Below are 21,904 nucleotides of genomic sequence, written 5' to 3' on the forward strand. Positions count from 1 at the left end.
TTGCAAGGAACCAGCTGAGGCCTGCCTTGGGAGTCTGGAGGGACTAAAAGAACCACAACCCGCAGCATCCAAGAACAAAGCTGGCCTGCTCCAAGACTGACAAGCTCAGTGAGTCCTTGGATGGCTCAGCCTTCCCCAAGACTTTGCATCACCCGTAGAGGAACTTCTCTAGGACAGCACGGCACACCGTCTGACAGCTATATTTATTTCCCTAATACATATTTAGTAGCCCTCAGTAAAATGAGACGAGAGTTTGCCAGGTAGTGGTAGGTCTGTAAGCAGGTGTGGGCAGGTAAAAGATAAGGCTAGAGCCTGTGATTGGGGAGTGAAAAAGGAAGACAGGTTGAGAGTTTTAGAGATGGGACACAGAGGGACAAAGATAGGACAGGAAGAGGAGACAAGATGGAGGAGGAGGAAGAACCAAATCCACGTGGCCTGAAATAGCCACAGGTAGCTATAAATATCATAGGCAAGCAATAGAATAATATAGGGCAATTTGTTCAATCTAGGTGGGCAGTTTGTGTTTATATCAATTGCGTTTTGAGTTCTTTGAGTGGGAGTTTTGTGAGTTGAGAATTTCCTGATATAAATATGACTGATGATTTACAAGCCTCTGGAGCTTTGATTTGACTGGGTTATGGGGATTTATGATAGCTAGCCACAGGGGCTGGCTGGCTGGGATGTTTTTAATTGTTACATGCAGCATATGGCCACTTAGGTCTGGGAGCCAGAATATTTAAGAGAAAGTCTATTCTAGAAATAATTTACAATCAGCCCTGTGGTTAAAAATTGGGTAAGGGTACATAATATGAATAGGGACTTGGGAACTCAGGGCTACCTGAATCTTATCTTCAACCAGCCATCACTCCATTTTTAAGATCACGCCAAGGAAAAACTGATCCTGGATTACATGTCCTGCCTGTGTGCATTAGTTCTTAGGCTAAACTTGCTATGGAGAGTAAAGAGACATGGCAGACTTAGGTAGACAATCTGGAGTCTGGTATAGCCTTAGAACTGCCAGACACCTCTAAGAATGGCCAGAATTAAAGTACTTGGTCCCCAAACTTTCTTAGATGTGATCGTGGGTCATAACACATTACGGAGGAAACTGAGATGGGGAGAAAGAAAGTTAGAGGAAAAGAATGAAGGAAGGAGAGGAGGTTTACACATGGGGAGAAGACAATGGGTCAAGAGAAAAGAACAGAGCTGACAAGAGGGCCTTTTCAGGTCATACCTTTTTTCTTAAGGTTCTTAAGAAAAATACCTCCCAAAAAATTCCTGCATATGAGCCCTTTCTGTATGCGAACAATTCTATTAGCACAGTGCCAGGAAAATGTTGTTTGTCTCTGATTCCGACTCCTTCTGGGGGGAGTGAACCAATGAGAGGTGACTGAACACCTTGCTTTGGGTACAGTGCCCACTACCCTCACCTCCCCAGCTTCTCTCTCACCTCACCCTCCCTCCTACTTTTCTTTGATTGTATTATAGGCCTAGGAAGTGAAACCTGGTTCTAAATTTGCTTACATGGTACAGACTGGCCCTCATCATCTGGAACTGATCAATCAGCTTCTTATGCAGAGGCCGCATTTCCGGATGCACAAACTTCTCATGAACTGCCAGCCCAACTCCAAGAACATGGACCTATGGGAATTGCCAAATAAGGTCTCTCTGTTAAGCAGGGAGTGGCCTCTGAGGACTGGGTCATTGTGATAGTATATGATGTTACTCACAGGCTGTGGACCTTTCATGCCCTACAAGCCATACCTGTTCCTGCATTAGTTCTTTGAGCTGGGAGATCTTCTCGGCATCTCCTGGGTGCTTGGTGATATAATCTTTATCAAAAAAGGCCTGTGAAAGGAAAGGTCAGGTAATGAAGACTCTTTATAAGTTTACTCTTCAATGGAGCCCTTAAAAGGCAACCAGGTTGCTTCCTCATTGGTGTCTTGCCAGCACCTCCAGCCTGGCCTCACTGAAAACTTTATCAGTTAGGAAATGTGTATTTTCTGTGCCTGAGAAAGATTAAGAGGCGGGGCCTAATCTCCCGGGGTTGTATGCTAGCTCTAGCTTCTCACAATGTATAAGTGGCCTAGGTGTGCCAGGCAGAGCCAGGGGCCTCATGATGGGCACCAGTTTCTTAGGTAGCCAGGTTCATGAAGGACTGGATTCTTAAGGACCCCAGGAGGGTAGTTAACTTCTATAATCAGATAAATTATCCATCTCACAAAGATTATGAGAGGGGGAGCCAAAGGTCTGTGCTACAGAAATAGAGATTGGCCAAGAGTTTACAACTTTATCTCAGAACCACTTCAAACTAGTACCTCTTCATCCAGAAGAGGGCTAGCTTGGGAAGTTTTCCAAGGAGGCTGTAATTTTGGGAGAAGGAGCTAATGAGCTGAGTTCCTAGCCAGGCTGTCTGTCAGGGTCTGGTCAATGTCTCCGGCTTACCTCCTGGTAGCGTGCAATGCCTCCATTGACAGCAGCGTCAATGACTCCATTCAGGCACATGCTGAGCAGATTGATGTTGCCATGTACCTGCTTGTGCTGATACTGGCTGATCAGAGCTCGCAGTTCCTGGTTCTTATTCTCAACTACCTGGATTGCATTCTCCAGAGGGCTCACCTCCACCTGGGGACACATAACACAGAGTCCTCACATGCATGCTAACCCCTCATCACATTCCTGACAACAGTTATCATGTGTGTTGCTAGCTCTGCTTCCTCATTTCTGCGGATGGAATACGTCCTAGGTTTTCTCTGATTTCTCTTCTGATTCAGGCCAGGCAGTGGTGGCGCACGCCTTTAATCCCAGCACTCAGGAGGCAGAGGCAGGTGGATTTCTGAGTTCGAGGCCAGGCTGATCTACAGAGTGAGTTCCAGGACACACCATCTCTTCTGATTCAAGGCACTCCAAGTGCAGAGAATAGTGAGGAGGATCATTTGTGACATCAGGGATTTCTGGCTTCTTGAATCTCAGAGATTTTTTTTTTTCCATTTGTAAATTGAAAAGTACCTGAAGCCTAGGAGTGTCCTGTGGTCTAGATAGAAGGAGATATAAAAGCTCCCAGCACAGGATTAGCCAGGCAGGTGGCCAAAGTTTGTTTCTTTAGTCCTCAGAGAAAGCTCCCTGGAGATGAAACTGAGAAAAAGGGGAATTTAAAACTTCCGAGGTCTAGCTTACCAGTTCCCTTCTTTCCACTTCAAACCACCGAGAGATGCCAGGCAAACTGTGGGTCAGTGTCAGCGTGGTGCGCTCAATCCACAGGCTCTGCAGGGGGCGCAGACAAGTGCAATAAGCAAAACAAGTTTTGCTAAACTTAGCCTGAGTTCCCAAGAAGCAGGCACACCTCAGACTTGTTATGGACATACATTCAGTTTCCTGCATCCTCTACCTTGAATTCATTGTCTTTGTCCTTGGGGCCTTTGTGGAAAGGTCTATCATACCGGAACTTCCTCACATTATTGACACGATAGAAGCTCTTGACACGATCAGGTACTCTATCCATTTGTAGAACATCCACATAATCTGGAATAGGTGTCACTGCATAGATCTGTAAATCTGGACATGAAGTGAAGGAGAAATCTAGACTTGACAAAGAAAAGGGCTGCAGTGGGTTTGTTATCTCCTTGGTGTAGTGCACTATAGCCCTGTTCCTTACGAGCTGTGGTGGAAGCAGGGGCATCCTAAGGTGTAGCACAGACCCAAGCACAGTTAGACAAAGCTCCCTATCTGCCCCCTTCCCTCCTGCTCCAATAGTGAATGTCATGAACATTTGCTCAAAGTGTCCTGTGCTGCCCTTTTAACAGTGGGATTGAGCAAGCAGATGTAATATCCATGCCATGGGAATAAGTGTCTGGGACTACCCATAGTAGCTAAATGGCTTTAATATAAAACAGGCTTTTTGGTTTTGTTATTTCATTTCATTCTTTATTTTTTGGTGACATTAGGGATTGAAACCAAGGCTCTGGGGTAGGAATGACAGGTAATTGCTTATCCACTGCGTTATATCTTTAGCCCCTTTGTATTTTAACATAGGGTCTTACTAAATTACCCAGGTTAGCATTGAATTTAGCCTGTATCTTAGGCAAGTCTTAAACTTGGTATCTTCCTGCTTCAGCCTCTCAAGTAACTTGGATTACAGCCCGTGTCACAGGCCCAGTCAAAATGACCTTTTATAAGAATGCTGTCTGAGATCTTTGTGAGAACACAAATGGGAGTCAACTTGCCCTCTTTTCTCTGGAACAAGATTGCCACCTGGTGACTAGCATGTAATTTTCAAGAAAGCTACCTAACATGGGTGGTGAGGGGCAGGCCAGTGTTTTCACTGAAACTTTCAAGTGCCATCAAATCAAAAGCATTCTCTAACTCTTCCTTTCTGTCACTCTGCTAGAGGCAATTTAACAAAGACAAGGACAATAACTTCACAGAGAAGCAGAATAGATGGTAAAAGCAGAATAAACCTGTGTTCAGAGCCTTGTTGGGATCACAATCACCTCTCCCAGTGACTGGTCCTGACCGTCTGACCAGGTCCCACCAAGTCCAGCACAGACACTAAACTCATGAGAGTAGCTAGCCTGACAGTGAGGTCCTGACACTCAGGCCCCACCGAGTCTAGCATAGACACTAACTCATAAGAGTAACTAGCCTGACAGTGAGGTCCTGACACTCAGCTTATTACCACTTACAAGGTCCATTCCTGGCTAGTAGCATGGCACTGCCTCTTATGTGGACTAAGTGTCTTGTTAATATGGGTTCAATAGTAAAGACATCCAGGTTTGGGATGTCAGGCAACCTAAATAAAGGTACAAGACCAGCCACATGGTAGAGGAACGGTTGGCTGGGTGGGACTTACCTGCAGGATCCCAGCCCTTCCCACTCTACCAAGTTTCAAAAGATACACTGAGCATCACACTGCAGGATGGCATCATCAGGATGATTGGGGTGCTGCATAGCAACGGCCTGTGGGAACTCGCTCAGCATCCTCTGTTGGAAGGCTTCTAGCCTCTCGTAGTCATGACCACGGCACACATATTCTTTGTTCTGCAAAACCAAGTACATTCTATACCTTGTATGTACCTCACCTCCATCTCTCTGCATTAGCAGTTACTCATCCCATAAACATACCTAGAACAAGGTATGTACCAGAACAAGGTACAGGTACAGGGCACGGTACTCAGTTCCCGTCTTAAAGAGAAATGACAGGACAGAAAGGAGAGGGACAAATGATGAAATGATATCTTTGTGGTGTGGTATCTCTGGGAAGAGGGTACAGACAACCAGGAAGTTGAGGGGAGGAGGAATATCCATGAAGGGAAGCAAAGTAGAGGAAGGACTTTCAAAGAATCAAGATTTTTTAAAAAGTACTGAAAGGCCCACTTGGTAAGCCTGTTACAGAGTTCAAGTCTAGCACCATGTAACGTTTGGGTGTCCTATGCACACCTGCAATCCCAGCTCTGAGGTGAGCAGAGACAGCAGGACTACTGGAATTTGTTGTCTCCCAGCCTATTGTTAACAATGTGAGACCCAGGTTAAGGAGAGAGCCTGTCTCAAAGGATCAGGGAAAGAGTGATTGAGGGGCACACCTGACACCCACTTTCTGACCTCTATGTGTATACACCCATGTTCATACGTTTACAAAGATATATATATTCACACAAATAAAAAAAACTATAGAAAGCCTAGTAGTCACACTGCCCACCCAGCTGGCTCACCAGACCCAGCTCAGCAAGTCATATCTCAGCGGCATCCTGTCTTGACATGTCTTAGGGAAAGGGGGAGTTTTAAGGGTAGGAAAAAAATAAAATCAAATAAGAATGAGCCACATATTTGGGTAAATCAGAATGAAAATCTATTAAAAAAGACTCCAAAGACCACAGAGCTCAAGCCCCTGATGTAAAGGTATACCTTCATCTACAGGCAGAGCCTATTTTCTTATATACTGCAAGTCGTTGTTCTCTTCCTCATCATTATTGTTATTATTAGGTTTCTTGAGACAGGGTTTCTTTGTGTAGCTCTGGCTACAGTGGAACTAGCTCTGTAGACCAGGCTGGCCTTGAACTCACAGAGATCCACCTATCTCTGCCTCCCAAGTGCTGGGATTAAAGGCATGCACCACCATGCCCAGCTACTTCAAGTCATTTTTAGGGTACTTAAAAATACCAGGATGTAAATTCTATAAAACTTGTTATATTGTATTATTTAGGGAATGATGACAAGAAAAAGCATGTCTGTATACATTTGATACAAATGAATTTCCCCCAAGACGTTCTGTTCATGGTTGGTTGAGTCTGCAGATGTGTACCCCATGGACGCAGAGGGTTGACTGCACCTCTGAAGAACTGACTTTCAACACCCACTAACATGCACATAACCCCCACAACTTGTTCATGGATCATATGAAGAAAAACAGGGCTCTCCCGAGAAAAGAGGGCTGGGTGTCTTCCTGTCTCCTTGAAGATTAGTAGATAATCATTAACTGTGAGGTGAGGGAGGCAGATGACAGGAACAAGGAAACCAAGCTGAGTAAACTAAAGAATAGATGGCCTGTGTATTCAGGGGTGGTACAGGAGTAGCTGAACCATATGGGGAAGGCCCAGTAACAGGAAGCTAACATGAGTGCTGACCTGGAGGCTGGCTGTTGGTCTCATATCACTTGCAAGCAAATGCAAGCATCTCCATAAAAAGATCTGCTGCCTGCTTTCCACTTACATTGTGTGATCTACCTCCATTTGCCACAGATGAACTGAGCAACTTAAGGAAGGGAACTCTGTACATGTGAATCAGCTAGCAGGTACTACTTTCTGTAAGCAGGAGGAATAGACAGACAAGCAATACTCCCTAACATTCTTTGTTATTCTTCCATTACCGGGGCCTTTGAGTTGGTACTGAACAGTCAGACTGTTACTTACAAGCATAAGATACAGGCTCTATGCTTATTCCTTCCTGTCCAAAAGTTCTATGACTCTGAGACACTGACATGTTCTGTGACATGTATGTGAGAAGGTGAGCATGACCTTGAAGTTGATAGGGTATTCTTGCTTACAAGAAAGAAAACATGAGATAACAGGCATTGAATTTACCTCACCCAAAATTATGTCTTGTTGGGATAAAAAAATGATACTTATCCTAAGTACTGCCATTTGTTTCCAGACTCCATTCTGAACTTAAGGTAAAATTAAGTTTAAGGTCCCTGGCTCCAGGGGGGCTTTCCAGATGCCTAGCCAACTTCCTCCTCCTCCTCCTTCCTTTGTTCCCTAAAACATAATGATTATTCCTGACCATGAAAGAATGAATGATTCTGACTGATAGAAAACTGTAACTGTAACCTGACACAAATATTTGTGGTTTTCACGCTTAAAAACTCTAACCTTCTGGCTTGAGGTCCCAAACATTCAGCTCCCGAGTCTGTTATGCCTCTGATGGAACAGCAGGAGACTGAGTGCAATACATTTTTGTCATCTGCTTAAATCCTTACTAAGATGAACAGGTGAGTCTGTTGTTCCTGACTGGTCAGATCCTAATTCAAATAAAGATCTTGCTTTGTGTGGAGTCTTGTGCCTGCTTGGGCTGTTTTGGATTTTCAGACCCTAGCAGTCTTAGAATGTACCATGAACTAGATATTATTTACAAACTGGGGTTGAGAATACGATGACAATCAAGCATCTTTTATAAAAACAAAAGAACCAAGCCGGGCGTGGTGGCGCACGCCTTTAATCCCAGCACTTGGGAGGCAGAGGCAGGCCGATTTCTGAGTTCGAGGCCAGCCTGGTCTACAAAGTGAGTTCCAGGACAGCCAGGGCTATACAGAGAAACCCTGTCTTGAAAAAAAAAAACCAACCAACCAACAAACAAACAAACAAAAAGAACCAAAAGAAACTGGTCTGTCTCAGGACTTTCTGGAGGTGTTCCTGGTTTCTAGTTATTGTACTTTTCTTTTTGCCTCTTTTACAGACCTTTAGTTCAACTATTATTTGTTTCTGTTCTTGGAGACAAGGTCTCATGTAGTTCAGACTGGCTTCAAACTCACTGCATACCCTGGGATGACACAGACCTTCTGCTCCTGCCTTCACCTTCCAAGTGTTACATTTACAAGGATACACTGCTACACTTGGCTCCCACGTCTATTTCTGTGTTTAATTAGACAAGTGCTCTCCATTTAAGAGCCTAGATTGCTCTACAACTTACTATGCAGCTCAGGATATCCTTGAACTTACATTTGCCTGCCTTAGATACCAAAGGTTGGGATTGTAAGCATAAACATCACACCAGACTATCATAGCACCTTTGACTATTGGAGTAATAAATATGGCACTTTTGAAATGCCTGGGCTGGATGGTCATTATAGGTCATGGAGGCCTAGTCCTTCAAATGTTCCTAGGAATTATAATTATTAAGTAGAAAGAGTTTGCTGTCCCTCTTGTATTATCTGTTATAGTATAGATATTTTTTCTTTTAGCCAAGAATGAGTACTTCCTAGAAAAAGTGAAAGCTGACCTGCTTTACATCTTAAATATAGATGTCCAGACTCTGTTAGTAGACTGAGTCCCCATCCCCCTCCAATGCTCAGGGAACCACAAGACTCTTAATATATTAAGCTTATTATTACTCACTGGCTAAAGCAATTATACTAATGAGATTTTAAATATATTGGGGGGGGGTCATGTGATCTTTCCCATTAGTTGGCTGAGGTTTGTGGACATTGAAATGTATTAAGATGTTGAAACTGGGGATAATCAGAGCTAGTTTTAGGCTTTTTTTTTTAAACATTCTTTTTTTTTTTTAAGATTTATTTATTTATTTTATGTAAGTACACTGTAGCTGTCTTCAGACACTCCAGAAGAGGGCATCAGATTTCATACGGATGGTTGTGAGCCACCATGTGGTTGCTGGGATTTGAACTCAGGACCTTCAGAAGAGCAGCCGGCGCTCTTAACCTCTGAGCCATCTCGCCAGCCCAGTTTTAAGCTTTAAATATAGTTCCAGCACTCAATTCCTGAGGACAGCTTTAAGCCACTTGAGAACAATAAATATCAATGGAATACAGCCTGGAGGCGCAGTGTCTGTGGCTCTCTCTGCATCTTATGGATTGCACTGAATAAATAAAGTCACACACCACCTTTGGGGTGAGCCATGGTAAATGTTCTGCATCACTTCTCATGGAAGCTTCAAACCTTTGAGCAAATTTCCGCTTTGTCTCTTATTCCCAGATTTACCAATGGAAATGCCAATTCACCAGAAAATGACATTATAGGAAAGAGAAGTCACTGGATAGAAGTTACTATGAGAAGAAGAAATCTAGGAAAAGACAACCAGGTGCTGTAAAGAAGAAATGTAACTTTGTCTCCACATGAAGGCATTTTCCCCTGAAGGAAAGAGATCCACAGCAGCCAAGTAGCCACTGCTCTGTGAATTGGTCTGTTGATGACATCATCAAAGATATAAACAATAATTTGGAAATTTTGCTCTAAGCTACTGAAGCTGTTAGAAAATGGCTTTCTAAGGGGAAAAAAATCCCATTGCAACAAAATCCAGGCAAGGATTATTCTAAAATTCGTGTCCTTCTTGGTCAGAACTGACTCTAGTCCTTTTCTGTTTAAATCTTGTTTGGGTGCTAGCCCTGACCGGTTCTGGGAACACAAGGCAATGGTCATTCAAACAGAAGTACTTCAACCTATGAAGCTTCTAGGTATCTGTTGAATTGCCAACTGTAACTCACATGCTAGAAGCTACAGAGAACATTGTCCCTGGAACAGATGCGCAGACTCAAGTTGTGACAGATGCAGCAGTATCTGCTCTATTTCCCAGCCTGCTAACTCCAAACTAGTGATGTTCAGAAGGAAGTGACAGGGACAGTGTCAAACATCATAGACAGCTGTCAGACACAAGACACATTATGGGCTAGTTCTACTTTTCATTGGTATTCTCTCAGAAGGAAACTGGATAAGCTGTGGACAACTACAGAATTCTGCATACTTCATTTAATGTGGCAAAACAGACCCACTGAGTGATTTCTTAACTGTGAAAGATTCTCAAAACATAACTAGTTATTCTGAACCACTTCAATTATCTTCTAGCCTATGGAGAAACTTGGCATCATGACTAAAGAGTATGTGGAGGGTTAGACAAAACTGAGGCTCTACAAAGTTTTATAAAAAGAAGTCTGTGAACAAGACATTACTAAGCATCACTGAGAAATATTTCTGAGTAGCATCAGATCAAAAGCCGGGGACAGCTCAGCTGATGAGTGCTTGCCTAGCATGAACCAAGCCTTGTGTTTGATTCTCAACAATGCATCATACCAGCCCCTCAGCACTCAAGAGGCAGAAGCAGAATGACCAGGAGCTCAAAGTCAGCCTCAGCTACATAACTACTAGTTCAAGGCCAGCCTGGACTACGAGACACTGTCTCAAAAACCAAAACCAGAGACTGAACCACCAACCAAAAGAGCATTCAGGGGCTGGACCTAGGCCCCCTACACAACTGGAACAGATGTATATCTTGGTCTTCATGTGGGTCCCCTAAAAACTGGAGTGGGGGCTGTCTCTGATTCTGCTGCCTACCACTGGATTCTCTTCTCCTAACTGAACTGCCTGATTTGGCCTCAGTGGGAAAGGATGGTGTAGTTCTGCTGGGACTGGATATCCCAGGGTGCGGTGGATATTGCTGAGGAGAAGGGAAGGTGGTACTGTGGGGAGAGATTTGTAAGGGTGGAATTGGGACGAGTGGGGAGATGTAATTGGGATATAAAGTAAATAAATTAATGAAAAAGATCACAAAGAACAAAAACCAGAACAGAAAACAAAACCAAAACCAAAAACATAGTAAGAGGATTAAAATGTGCCAGAAACTACTTCTGAATGCTTGCTTTCCTTTGCAAACCTAGGGTGAGACCACTGAGACTTTCATTTTAAACATTACAGCTAAGACATGAAGTTGTCTGCTGTGTTATATATGATGTTTAGTGTAAACTTTTCTGTTTCTCTAATATATTTTTTATTATTGTATACAAGATCTGTGAAGTTCAGGATGGCCTGAAACTCATGATCCTCCTGCCTCCAATCTCCAAAATGCTGGGATTACAGGTGTGTGTCATGATGCCTGTCTTTTTTTTTTTAATTTTTAAATATTTTTTATTACATATTTTCCTCAATTACATTTCCAATGCTATCCCAAAAGTCCCCCATAGCGCCCCCCACTTCCCTACCCACCCATTCCCATTCTTTTGGCCCTGGCATTCCCCTATATTGGGGCATATAAAGTTTGCAAGTCCAATGGGCCTCTCTTTCCAGTGATGGCCGACTAGGCCATCTTTCGATACATATGCAGCTAGAGACAAGAGCTCCGGGGTACTGGTTAGTTCATCATGTTGTTCCAACTATAGGGTTGCAGATCCCTTTAGCTCCTTGGGTACTTTCTCTAGCTTCTCCATTGGGAGCCCTGTGATACATCCAATAGCTGACTGTGAGCATCCACTCCTGTGTTTGCTAGGCCCCGGCATAGTCTCACAAGAGACAGCTATATTTGGGTCCTTTCAGCAAAATCTTGCTAGTGTATGCAATGGTGTCAGCGTTTAAAAAATATGGAACGCTTCACGAATTTGTGTGTCATCCTTGCGCAGGGGCCATGCTAATCTTCTCTGTATCGTTCCAATTTTAGTATATGTGCTGCCGAAGCGAGCACATGATGCCTGTCTTAACAATCCTCTTAAAATGTAGTTTGTTACTGGAGCATTAAGACAAACAAACAAACAAACAAACAAACAAACACTATACTATACTTGAACAGTAGTTCCAAACTATTTGTATTATGTGAAGTCTGTCTTCTGAATGGGTTTCTTATTTCTATTCATAATATCTTACTTCACAATGGCTTAACTACTATCGCCGGTGTGTGAACAAGTCATTGTTCTGTACTGTGCATATTCTGGATCAGTCCTTTGGAGATTTTTCTCCCATTGCAAGAGAAAAGTTGCTATTGTTATCATGTGTCCCCCACAGCTGCCTCAGCACTTGGAGCTCTCACAGGATCCTGGAAGCTGAGTGTACTGTCTTCTAGGGTTTTTTAAGCCAACAATTCTCCATCCTGCCTATATGGGTTACAGTGCATTCAGGGGAAAAAAACAACATTTTAGATGAACACTGAAGAGATGGGCCTATTGTTGAGGTCAGGGTTATACTAATGCTATTGGGTAAGTAGGCCACAGTGAAGGTACCAGGCATTAGTGGCAGAGTTGGAAGGTACTATATTGGATATTTTTAGGCACTAGTCATTTCCTGACACATTCCTAGAAAACACAGAATACTGCAGATTGGAAAAGAATTGGAGGTGGCAGCTAGTATTAAATAAAGCCAAATGTCTTCTGTTGACTGATTGATCCTTTGGAGAGAAGTACTCAGTAGAATGCATGTGACAGCACATGTTGGAGAGGATGTGGAGAAAGAGGAACATTTCTCTATTGCTGGTGGGATTGCAAACTGGTACAACCACTCTTGAAATCAGTCTGGAGGTTCCTCAGAAAATTGGAAATAGATCTACCTGAAGACCCAGCTATACCACTCTTGGGTATATACCCAAAAGATGCCCTACCATGCCACAGGGGCACACATTCCACTATGTTCATAGTGGCCTTATTTATGATAGGCAGAAGCTGGAAACAACCCAGATGTCCCACAATGGAAGAATGGATACAGAAAATGTGATTCATTTACACAATGGAATACTATTCAGCTATTAAGAACAAGGACATCCTGAGTTTTTCAGGCAAATAAATGGAACTAGAAAATATCATCCTGAGTGAAGTAACTCAGACCCAAAAGGACATGTATGGTATATACTCACTAATAAGTGGATATTAGCCAAAAACATACAGAATATCCAGGATACAATCCACAGAACTCAAGAAGGTTAACAAGCTGAAGGGCCCAAGTGAGGATGCTTCAATCCCACTTGGGAGGGAGAAGAAAGCAATCACTGGAGGCAGAGGGAGGGAAGGACCTGGGTGGGAGAGAGAGTGGGAGGGAAAAGGGGGAACATGATCAGGTATAGGGGGTGGCAAACAGGAGTGAAGCCTGAGGGCCAGCAGAATGAATGGATACAGGCAACCTCAGGAGGTGGGGGGACCCTTGAGAATGTACCAGAGACCTGGGAGATGAGAGGCTCTAAGGACTCAAAGGAAGTGACCTTAAATGAAATGCCCAACAGTGGGGAGAGGGAACTTGCAGAGTTCACCTCCAGTCGAAAGACAGGGCATCAAGTGGAGGGATGGGGTTACCATCCACAGTCAAAAACTCTGACCCAGAATTGTTCCTGTTTTAAAGAATTGCAGAGACAAAAATAGAGAAGAGACTGAGGGAAAGGTGGTGTTGGCCAAACTTGGGATCTATCTCAAGGGAAGGCTCCTAGGCCTGACATATTACTGATGCTATAGTGTGCTTACAGACAGGAGCCTAGCATGGCTGTCCTCAGAGAGGCCCAACAAGCAGCTGAGACAGAAGCAGATACTTAAACCCAACCAATGGGCTGAATTCAGGGACCCCTTGGTTGAATTAGAGAAGAAGAAGCTGAGGAAGAGGGCAACCTCATAGGAAGATCAGCAGTCTTAACTAACCTGGACCCTGAGATCCCTCAGACACTGAGCCACCAACCAGGTAGCATACTCTAGCTGGTCTGGGGCCCCAGGCACATATACAGCAGAGGACTGCCCCAAGGAGTGGGAAGGCCTGGCAGGGTGTGGTGGGAACATTCTCTTGGAGACGGGGGAAGAAGGTACAAGGAGGGTGGGGGTGGTGGGATGAGGAAATGTTGGAGGTTGGATGGGGAGGGGGATAACAACTGGACTGTTAAAAAAGATTAAACATAATTAAAACAAAACAAAAGCAGCCTGGCAAGCTAGTAAGCAGCACCTTCCATGGCCTCTACATCAGTTCCTGCCTCCAGGTTCCTGACCTGTTTGAGTTCCTGTCCTGTTTGAGTTCCTGTCCTGACTTCCTTTGGTGATGAACAGCAATGTGGATGTATAAGCTGAGTAAACCATTTACTCCCATTCCCTCCCCAACAAGTCTTTCTCTTTATCCTATTAAATCTACTTTTATTAAAAAACAAAAAAAAACCACCCCCAAAATATAGAAATCTTTTTAAAAAGATGAACTTTGTGTGCATAAATGTGCACATACCTACTTACCCCCTTGCCACCCCATCACACACACACACACACACACACACACACACACACACACAAACACCAAAATTACTCTGAACACTTGAATGGACTCACCCGAAGGAAGAAAGGAAACTTCCTGCCATAAAAACCAACCCGGAAGAACTCAGGTTCCAGGCGTTGCTGCTCTATGATGTTGTCATAGTAGCTGGCCTCCATTTTCTGTTAACAATAAAGGTATGGTTGTTATCCAAAGCAAGTTCTCCTAAACTCAACTAGATCCTGTTTTCCAGAGAGGGAGTATGGCATTCAGTCTCAGTAACAAGGAAGAAATCCTTAGACACTACCAGCCTCTCTCCAGGAAGTGCATTATGGAAGAGAAGAAAGGCCTCCTTTCTTCTCCACTGCTCTCTAAAGAAAGGATAAAAACAAGCCTGCCCAGGCATGGTGGCGCACGCCTTTAATCCCAGCACTTGGGAGGCAGAGACGGGCGGGTTTCTGAGTTTGAGGCCAGCCTGATCTACAGAGTGAGTTTCAGGACAGCCAGGGCTACACACTCGCTATACCAACTGATCCTTGACTAGGGTTGCTGGCGGCTGCCTACCAACACTTCTCATTACCATTACATCAGTCCATTTGCATCCACTCTTGTTCGTCTATCATTTGATTTATGATGCTACTAACTACAATTGAGAAGTCTCCATTGCATCACTGGTATTGGTTCCAATTTAAAAGATTTAAAATTTGAACAGATAACTAATATTCACGCTGTCCAACACTGCAAAGTCAGCAAGTTTTTAAGTATGGCTACGCTATCCTCACATTTAACCATCTTTAAGGCAGTAGCCAAAAATCTACGTTAGAGAATCCTGTCCAAATCCAAGTCTAGACCGGAGATTTCTCGTCTTTGCGCAAATGTCTTAGTTATACATAAGGGTGTAGTGGATGATGCTTTTAAACCACTAGTCTTTCTCTGCTGATGAAATTATAAGATATTATAATTTAGAAGATAACACCAGAAATAAAAGATTTTACAAAGACCTTCAAAATCCATCGGACATTTGATATATTTTTGAATATTTAGCCAGAATAGATCCCAAGAGCAGTCTCTTCACTCCATGTGTACACCTCATAACGCACGCCTCCCTTCTATCATGAACAAGTAATAAATTAGAAGTGTTTCTGTATAATACCATCACTGAACAAAACCATTCCATGAAAAACTTCTTCAAGAAGCTAGGCTGCCCCTCACCCCCGGAAGTCACTATCCTATCATGCCTTTTTCTTTCCCCGAGTACAAGGGGCTTTTGGGGTTCAGATCAAAGTCATTCGTCAGGTATGTGCTTTTGTTCCCCAATCAGACTTCAAGTATCTTGAGGGCAGAAATCTCATCTCTGTTCATGGCACTAAGTCAAGGGCTTTAGGAATCACTGAGGAACTGATGCAGGGAAGCCCCAGAGCCTTTGGGCAGGGACCAAGTGAAGGTGACAGAGCTTACCCGGATCCAGCTGAGGCTCTGGTAGTCATATAGGCTCTCGTACTGGCATGCCAGCTCTCTACATAGAGGAATTCCAAACTCCCAGCTCTGTATAAAAAACAGGAACAGGGTTTTAGCACCTCAGGCTTTCTCAGACTGGATAAGTCTACACTGAGCATATGAGAGACTAAAACAAAAGGCTAGCTCCAACTCACGTGTCACAAGGAACACAGTATCCCAAACCATTTATACAGAGTACCACATAGCACTGTGGTTTTCTACCTCATGCAGAGCTTTCTGGTTTTTGCTCAAATGTCTTAGCCTCTATGACTCTCTTGACTACCTTTCACAAGAAGAGGTACTTCTCAGTATATATTGCTCTGTTATTCTTGTTATCTCATTAAAATATATTCACTTTTTGTTATATTCATCTATATTAAATGATAACCACATAAGGGAGAAAGCTATGTTTCTTTACTTTATTTTCAGATCCTAGAACAATAGCAGATACTCAGTATTTCTTTATTACGTTAATAAAGGGACTGTAAACCTTTTAATTGAAGTCAATTATGAAAAATTAAGACAATCAACCAGAAAGGGGTTCCCAAAGACCTGGCAGTAGGCTTGGCACTTTTTAGGCTTCAGATTCTCTTTGCCTGCTTGGAGAACAGACCATTTGTGTGATTAAGCTCCTGTTATAGCACCAGACCCATCTAACAAGTGCCCGAAGAAGGCTGCAGCAGACCTCATTCTAACAAACTGCTCATTTCCTTCATCAGTTTTCTTTCTATGGTGCTGAGGACTGACCCCAGGGCTTTGTGAAGGCTATGTCTAACACTGGACTACCCCTTTATCTTCCTCTTATTATTATAGTGTTTTCTTTCGTGTGGATACTTAGAAGCATCAGTTTACATATTTGACTCAGTTTATACTTCTTACCTTCAAAATTCTAATTCAAACTTATGCATGAAGAATTTAGATATCCATCACCAACCTCAGTTATTCTGTGTTTCTAACAAGTATGTCCTACACTTCAGCAGAACTTGAGGGCTCAAAGGCTTTCTGACACCTACCTTGCCTTTGTTGAAGTAGTGGATGATCTTTCTACACAGTCCCTCTTTCCGCTGCCACTCAGTTTGGGATGGGTAGTGTAGGAACTCCCGTAATGGCCGGTCTTCCCATTGTAGCAGCTCACAGTAAAGAAGCAGGGTGAATGCAGCCTCTGTAGGAATAGACAGAAGGAGGCTCAGGGCTTCCTCTGGGGCCCCAGGAACAGCTCTGTGCTAGGGGTGCATGGTGAGCAAGAGTATCAGAGCAAGGCATGGGTAGCACAAATCACGAATACTAGATATGAAAGGTAAGATAGTCTAAGCTAATAACCCTTGTTCACACAATGAAGAAGCCATAAACACTCTCACTTGTCACTTGTTTTGAGTTTCAGATAAAGAATAAAGAGTGATTCATATATGAAAATCTACTACTGTATAAGCTTCTAAAATACATACAAATATGAAAGAAATGAAATGGAATCACTATATGAGAGAGATGATGCCCCAATTAGATATTTTATGCCACCAAGTAAAACCTCAAATGCCAGGAATGAGTTATATCTTGTTGAGTTGTTGGCCAAAAAGGTCATATAGAATCCTTTAAATATCACGAGCTAATGGTATGGCTCTATTGCTGAAGACACCACTTCTTTATATCATCAGTACTGGAGAAATGGAGCTGGAACCCAACTAGATGCTTCACTCTCCACTGACTGGTTAGTGTTCATGGTAGTGGCAGGCACTCTGCACATTACTGGAGGCAGAAAGTAATCATCAGTATCACCTAGCTACACACTGTGACTAACAACAACCTGTCTGCAAGATGTACTGGTGCAACAGTGGCACAAACATCAGGGAGTAACCAATTACTCTGATTGGATAAGGCTATATTCCATGAGATAGAATCCATATCTGGTATCACTCAAGCAGCCAAGAACTTGAGACTTGCTAAGTCATAGGACCAGGGAGAAAGTCTATTTATTTATTTATTATTATTCTAAAGGAACATAGCAATAACATGATTCCTAACAACATGTTACAACACCCACAGATCAGTGCCTTGCTCAACCCTCATTACAGAAGTTTCTTCTCTTAGTGGATGGTAGTAACACAGAGACTCACAACTGAACAATATGCAGAGAACGAAAGACTTTGGAGGACTTGGTCTTAAATGGGATGTTTTCATCAAGCTCCTCCCCTCAAGGATCAGGGATCCAAGTGGAAAAGAAAGTGGAAAGATTCTGGAAGCAGAAGTAATAAATGACTTCAAGGAACACTTCTTCAGACACAACAGAACTGATGCACATATACACTCAGAGACTGTGAAGACAGGCACAGGATCTCAACAGGTTCAAACCAGACAAAGTTCCAGCTCTATGAAGGGGAGATGGGCACAAATTCCCAATCCCAACCAAGAAGCTATTTGCAATTGATACCTACTGGGAAAAGGGAAAGTAGTTTTCTAAGTTAGCACCTCACTAGGTATATCAACCATACCCCAGCACAAGCCCCATGCCCAGAAATAGCTGGCTATCACAAAATAGGGCCCATCATTTTTGAGGAGGAACTTTTTGTTTCGTTTTATTAGTTTTTTGTTTGTGTTTCCACTGTTTTAGAGAGGAAGAGGGAGAAGGGAATGGGAAGGATGAGAGGAAGAGACGGGGTGGGGGAGAGAACATGCATGGATGAAATTAGGTGGGTAGGGAAGTGAGAAATACATGGAAGGAACTGGGAGAGGGGAAAGAATGTGATTAAAATATATTATGTAACTTTTTTTTAAAATAAAAAAGAATGGCGTAGCTATTTTAAGGCTACTGCACAAGTTGTCTTGCTCTGGATGACAGAGATGCTGGAGAATTCTTGGGTTCCTTTCTGTTGACTTGGCTCCAGCTTTCTTTCTAACATTTTTAGAGTGGGTTCTAATTGGTCAGCACCAATTCACCAGGGCTCTGCCCAGCACTCATCAATCTACTCTGCCTGATGCCCAGGAAATGTTCTTCCCTCTTATTGCTGTGGTTTCTAAAAGGAACTCTAAGAAATGTGAGTCGCATTAACTATGTGGTGAGTCTGGAGCCAGAGACTCTATTTCTGGAGGAACTTGTTGATACTGGACGCAGATTTAAGACTTTGCAATACTTTTTAAGTGGAACAGTTAGTGACAGTTACATAAAAACACAACCTGTAGGTACTGTAAATTCTAAGAGACTGTAACACTGAGTTACAGTCATGGTTCAGAGTCTTATTAAGGAATGCTCTTTTCCCTTCTGTTTGGTAGTTTTTAATGGTGTTTCCTCACTGGCAAGTCTCTAGCTTCTGCCTAGATCTTCAAGACACACTAAAAGGTGCTCACATGATTAAAAGAACGTAATTTCTAATCATCTTGTAATCCATGTCCAGTTTTCCCTGTGGTCCACTCTTTAAGCATCTCACTCTTCACCCTCTACCTATGCTCTGACACTGGCACCTCTTGCCAGGCCCTCTTTATGGTGCTTGAAGGACTATATGAAATCTTTTTCTTCCTCATTGTGCTGGCTAGTCTTATGCAATACCTAGAGCTACAAAAGACAAAGCACAGTACTTCTGTTCACAGCCATGCCTCAGCCTCTTTAAGTGATAGCCCAGGCCTTGCGTTTGGCAAATGTCTATATTAATACACGGAAATCTTTATATTTTAATTATTTATTCTTATGTGTATGGGAGCTTTTGTGCCTGTACGTATGCAGCGCCTGCAGAAGCAGAAGAGGGAATGGGGTCTCCTCAGTCTGAAGTTACATATGGTTGTGAGCTACCATGTGAGTGCTAGGAATCAAACCTAGGTCATCTGGAAGAGATGCCAGCACTACTAACCACTGAGACATCTCTACAGTCTAGTGCAAAAAACTTATAAAAATCTTCCCTTCACCATCCCTTCAAAGTTGTTAAGGAGTAGTAGGTATAAAGAATGGCAAATGTAGTCATGTTATACAATGCCATACAATTTCTCCTAAAAACATTGTGAGCTGCCACATAGGTACTACAAACTGAACCCAAGTCCTCTGGAAGAGTATCCAGTGTGCTTGACTGCTTAGCCATCCTCCAGGCCCTCATTTTGTTTTTTTCATTTACATTTATTCACTGAACATTCTAATTGAAGCCCCTTCCCTCCTCTCTTCCCATCCTCACCCTCTCACCCAACGTCTCCCATCCCTTGAGAGATGGGGAGCCCCCCTCTGGATATCAATCCACCCTGGCACATCAAGTCTCATCATTCATTCTTTAAGAGACAGTCTCACTACATAGCCTAGCTGTACCTCAGACTCATGATCCTCATGTTTTAGTTTCCTGAGTGTGTGCTTTTAGTCTGTCTTGTTCTTTCTGCCAAGTTGTACTGAGTGAAAAAAATAGTATTACACAACGTTCTAACATGTAAAGACAAGGGTAAGGAAGGAGGGTTCTCTGTTTTTACTAATTGTAGTTAAGATTTGCAAATAAGAATAGATCACAAGCCGGGCATGGTGGCACACGCCTTTAATCCCAGCACTCGGGAGGCAGAGGCAGGCGGATTTCTGAGTTCGAGGCCAGCCTGGTCTACAAAGTGAGTTCCAGGACAGCCAGGGCTATACAGAGAAACCCTGTCTCGAAAAAAAAAAAAAAAAAAAAAAAAGAATAGATCACATTTCCAGTTAGATAACAAATTTAAGTCCTTTAGTCTAAGGGATAAGAATAGGGCCTAGTCACAGTGAAAAAAAAGAGTTCTTTGGGAACACTATGGTAGAAGGGAATTACACAGAGCATCTGTGTATGTATCCCTCCTCTTCATTCAGAGCTGTTCTCAGTAAACAGATCATGACCAGCACTTGTATAGATTGCAGACATAATGAAAAGCCTTTATCTGGCCTGTCAAGATGAACACTGTCCAGACTGTCCTAGGAGCTCAGGGTAGGGGTTGGTGTGCAGTTGTGAAGGAAGAGCCAGGTCTACCAGTGAGTTCAGAAGTTCCAAGATTAAGGAGTTATTCCTTTGCTATGGCCTTGGTTGGTCTCAGCTCTGCAAGACCTAAGAGAAGGTTCTATTTCTGAGGAGTGACAGAAGTCCAAGTTTTCTTTTCTTTTCTTTTCTTTTTCTTTTTGTTTTTTTGAGACAGGGTTTCTCTGTGTAGACCAGGCTGTCCTGGAACTCAGAAATCCGCCTGCCTCTGCCTCCCGAGTGCTGGGATTAACGGTGTGGCGGTGCACGCCTGGCTGTGCAAGTTTTCTGAATCCAGTGCACCACAATTTGGAAGTTACTCTTGAGTCTCGGCGACTAGGACAGGAGTGAAGGTGAGTGGAAGAGCCGCAGACAACGGTCACGGAGCACATGTCGGTAAGGACAAAAGTTTCACCTGCTTTTCCATCACTAAAGGACTGTGGTGAAGGGAAACCTTGGAACCCCAACACTGCTGAGCTCTGAGGAGAGTGACCCTGGAGTTGTTCTCTGTCCTGATGAAAAGATGAAAAGACCCAGCCCTTGCTTTCCCGACTCACTCACCTGTGTAGTTCTCAGCCTGTAAGTGCATGTCACAAAGTTTATGGATGTATCGGATATACATTTCCTCTTTGTTAATCTCAGATTTGTAAAAGTTCTGTAAGAGAATGAAGTACATGTAAGATGTTAGAGTCTGTCCTGTTTTGAAGGTAATTTCCAAACTCGAGCTAGTGAAACCCTGGCTGTGCCTGTCAGAAGGAAGAGCTCATGTCCTCTTACCATCAGGTTAACAGTGCAGCCAACCTTCTTGTTCTCAGTTTCTTCTCCCTTCATGCAGTCCCTGGAAGAGAGAACACAGTTGACTGCCTATGATAGGAAGTGCTATCTCCTGGGACAATGCATATACTAATGTTCTAGCATCAGTGGAACATTAGTATGGCCAAAAGTAGTGTTTAACAGTAGTATGCCTTCTAACAGGAAGTTCAACAGAAGAGGACTATACTGTGAGGCCCCCCTCAACTTTGCACCCAATCCTGAGGTTCAAAGACCTCTGTTGAGCTCTTTGTCCTGGTTGTAGAGTACAGCGCCCAAATACATCATCAGGGCAATAAGAGCACTTACCAATTTCCTTAGTACAGAAGGACACATGTATAAGGCAGAAGGTTAAACTCTCAAGTTCCCCAGGGAGGCACAGAGTTATTCTCAAAGGGCAAGTTTCATTTTTTGAGAAAATGAAAAATAGATGCTACAAATCTATGCTAGAATTCACATAAAGTCCAAGTC

At 43.1% G+C, this 21,904-nt stretch overlaps 1 protein-coding gene and 1 non-coding gene across 4 annotated transcripts in view; both read right to left on the reverse strand.

The window, feature by feature from the left end:
- Dock3 (dedicator of cytokinesis 3) overlaps nucleotides 1-21,904 on the reverse strand; it is a 296,390-nt gene that overhangs the window by 17,282 nt on the left and 257,204 nt on the right. For all 3 annotated transcript variants that reach the window (XM_021171370.3, XM_085827985.1, XM_085827986.1), the window contains exons 36-46: nucleotides 21,401-21,461; nucleotides 21,185-21,278; nucleotides 16,703-16,851; nucleotides 15,651-15,737; nucleotides 14,270-14,374; nucleotides 4,896-5,037; nucleotides 3,389-3,555; nucleotides 3,178-3,264; nucleotides 2,446-2,625; nucleotides 1,765-1,848; nucleotides 1,525-1,641 (exon numbers count right to left, since the gene is read on the reverse strand). In XM_021171370.3, the coding sequence (XP_021027029.1) occupies nucleotides 1,525-1,641; nucleotides 1,765-1,848; nucleotides 2,446-2,625; nucleotides 3,178-3,264; nucleotides 3,389-3,555; nucleotides 4,896-5,037; nucleotides 14,270-14,374; nucleotides 15,651-15,737; nucleotides 16,703-16,851; nucleotides 21,185-21,278; nucleotides 21,401-21,461 (1,273 nt within the window). The remainder of the gene's footprint in view (nucleotides 1-1,524; nucleotides 1,642-1,764; nucleotides 1,849-2,445; nucleotides 2,626-3,177; nucleotides 3,265-3,388; nucleotides 3,556-4,895; nucleotides 5,038-14,269; nucleotides 14,375-15,650; nucleotides 15,738-16,702; nucleotides 16,852-21,184; nucleotides 21,279-21,400; nucleotides 21,462-21,904) is intronic.
- Nucleotides 11,570-11,676, reverse strand: LOC115032097 (U6 spliceosomal RNA). The gene has a single exon (XR_003837724.1). It is a non-coding gene; the product is annotated as a U6 spliceosomal RNA (small nuclear RNA).

This window comes from Mus caroli, unplaced genomic scaffold (genome assembly GCF_978045245.1).
Source record: "Mus caroli unplaced genomic scaffold, Mus_caroli_1 scaffold_11, whole genome shotgun sequence".
In the NCBI taxonomy this organism is placed as follows: Eukaryota; Metazoa; Chordata; class Mammalia; order Rodentia; family Muridae; genus Mus; species Mus caroli.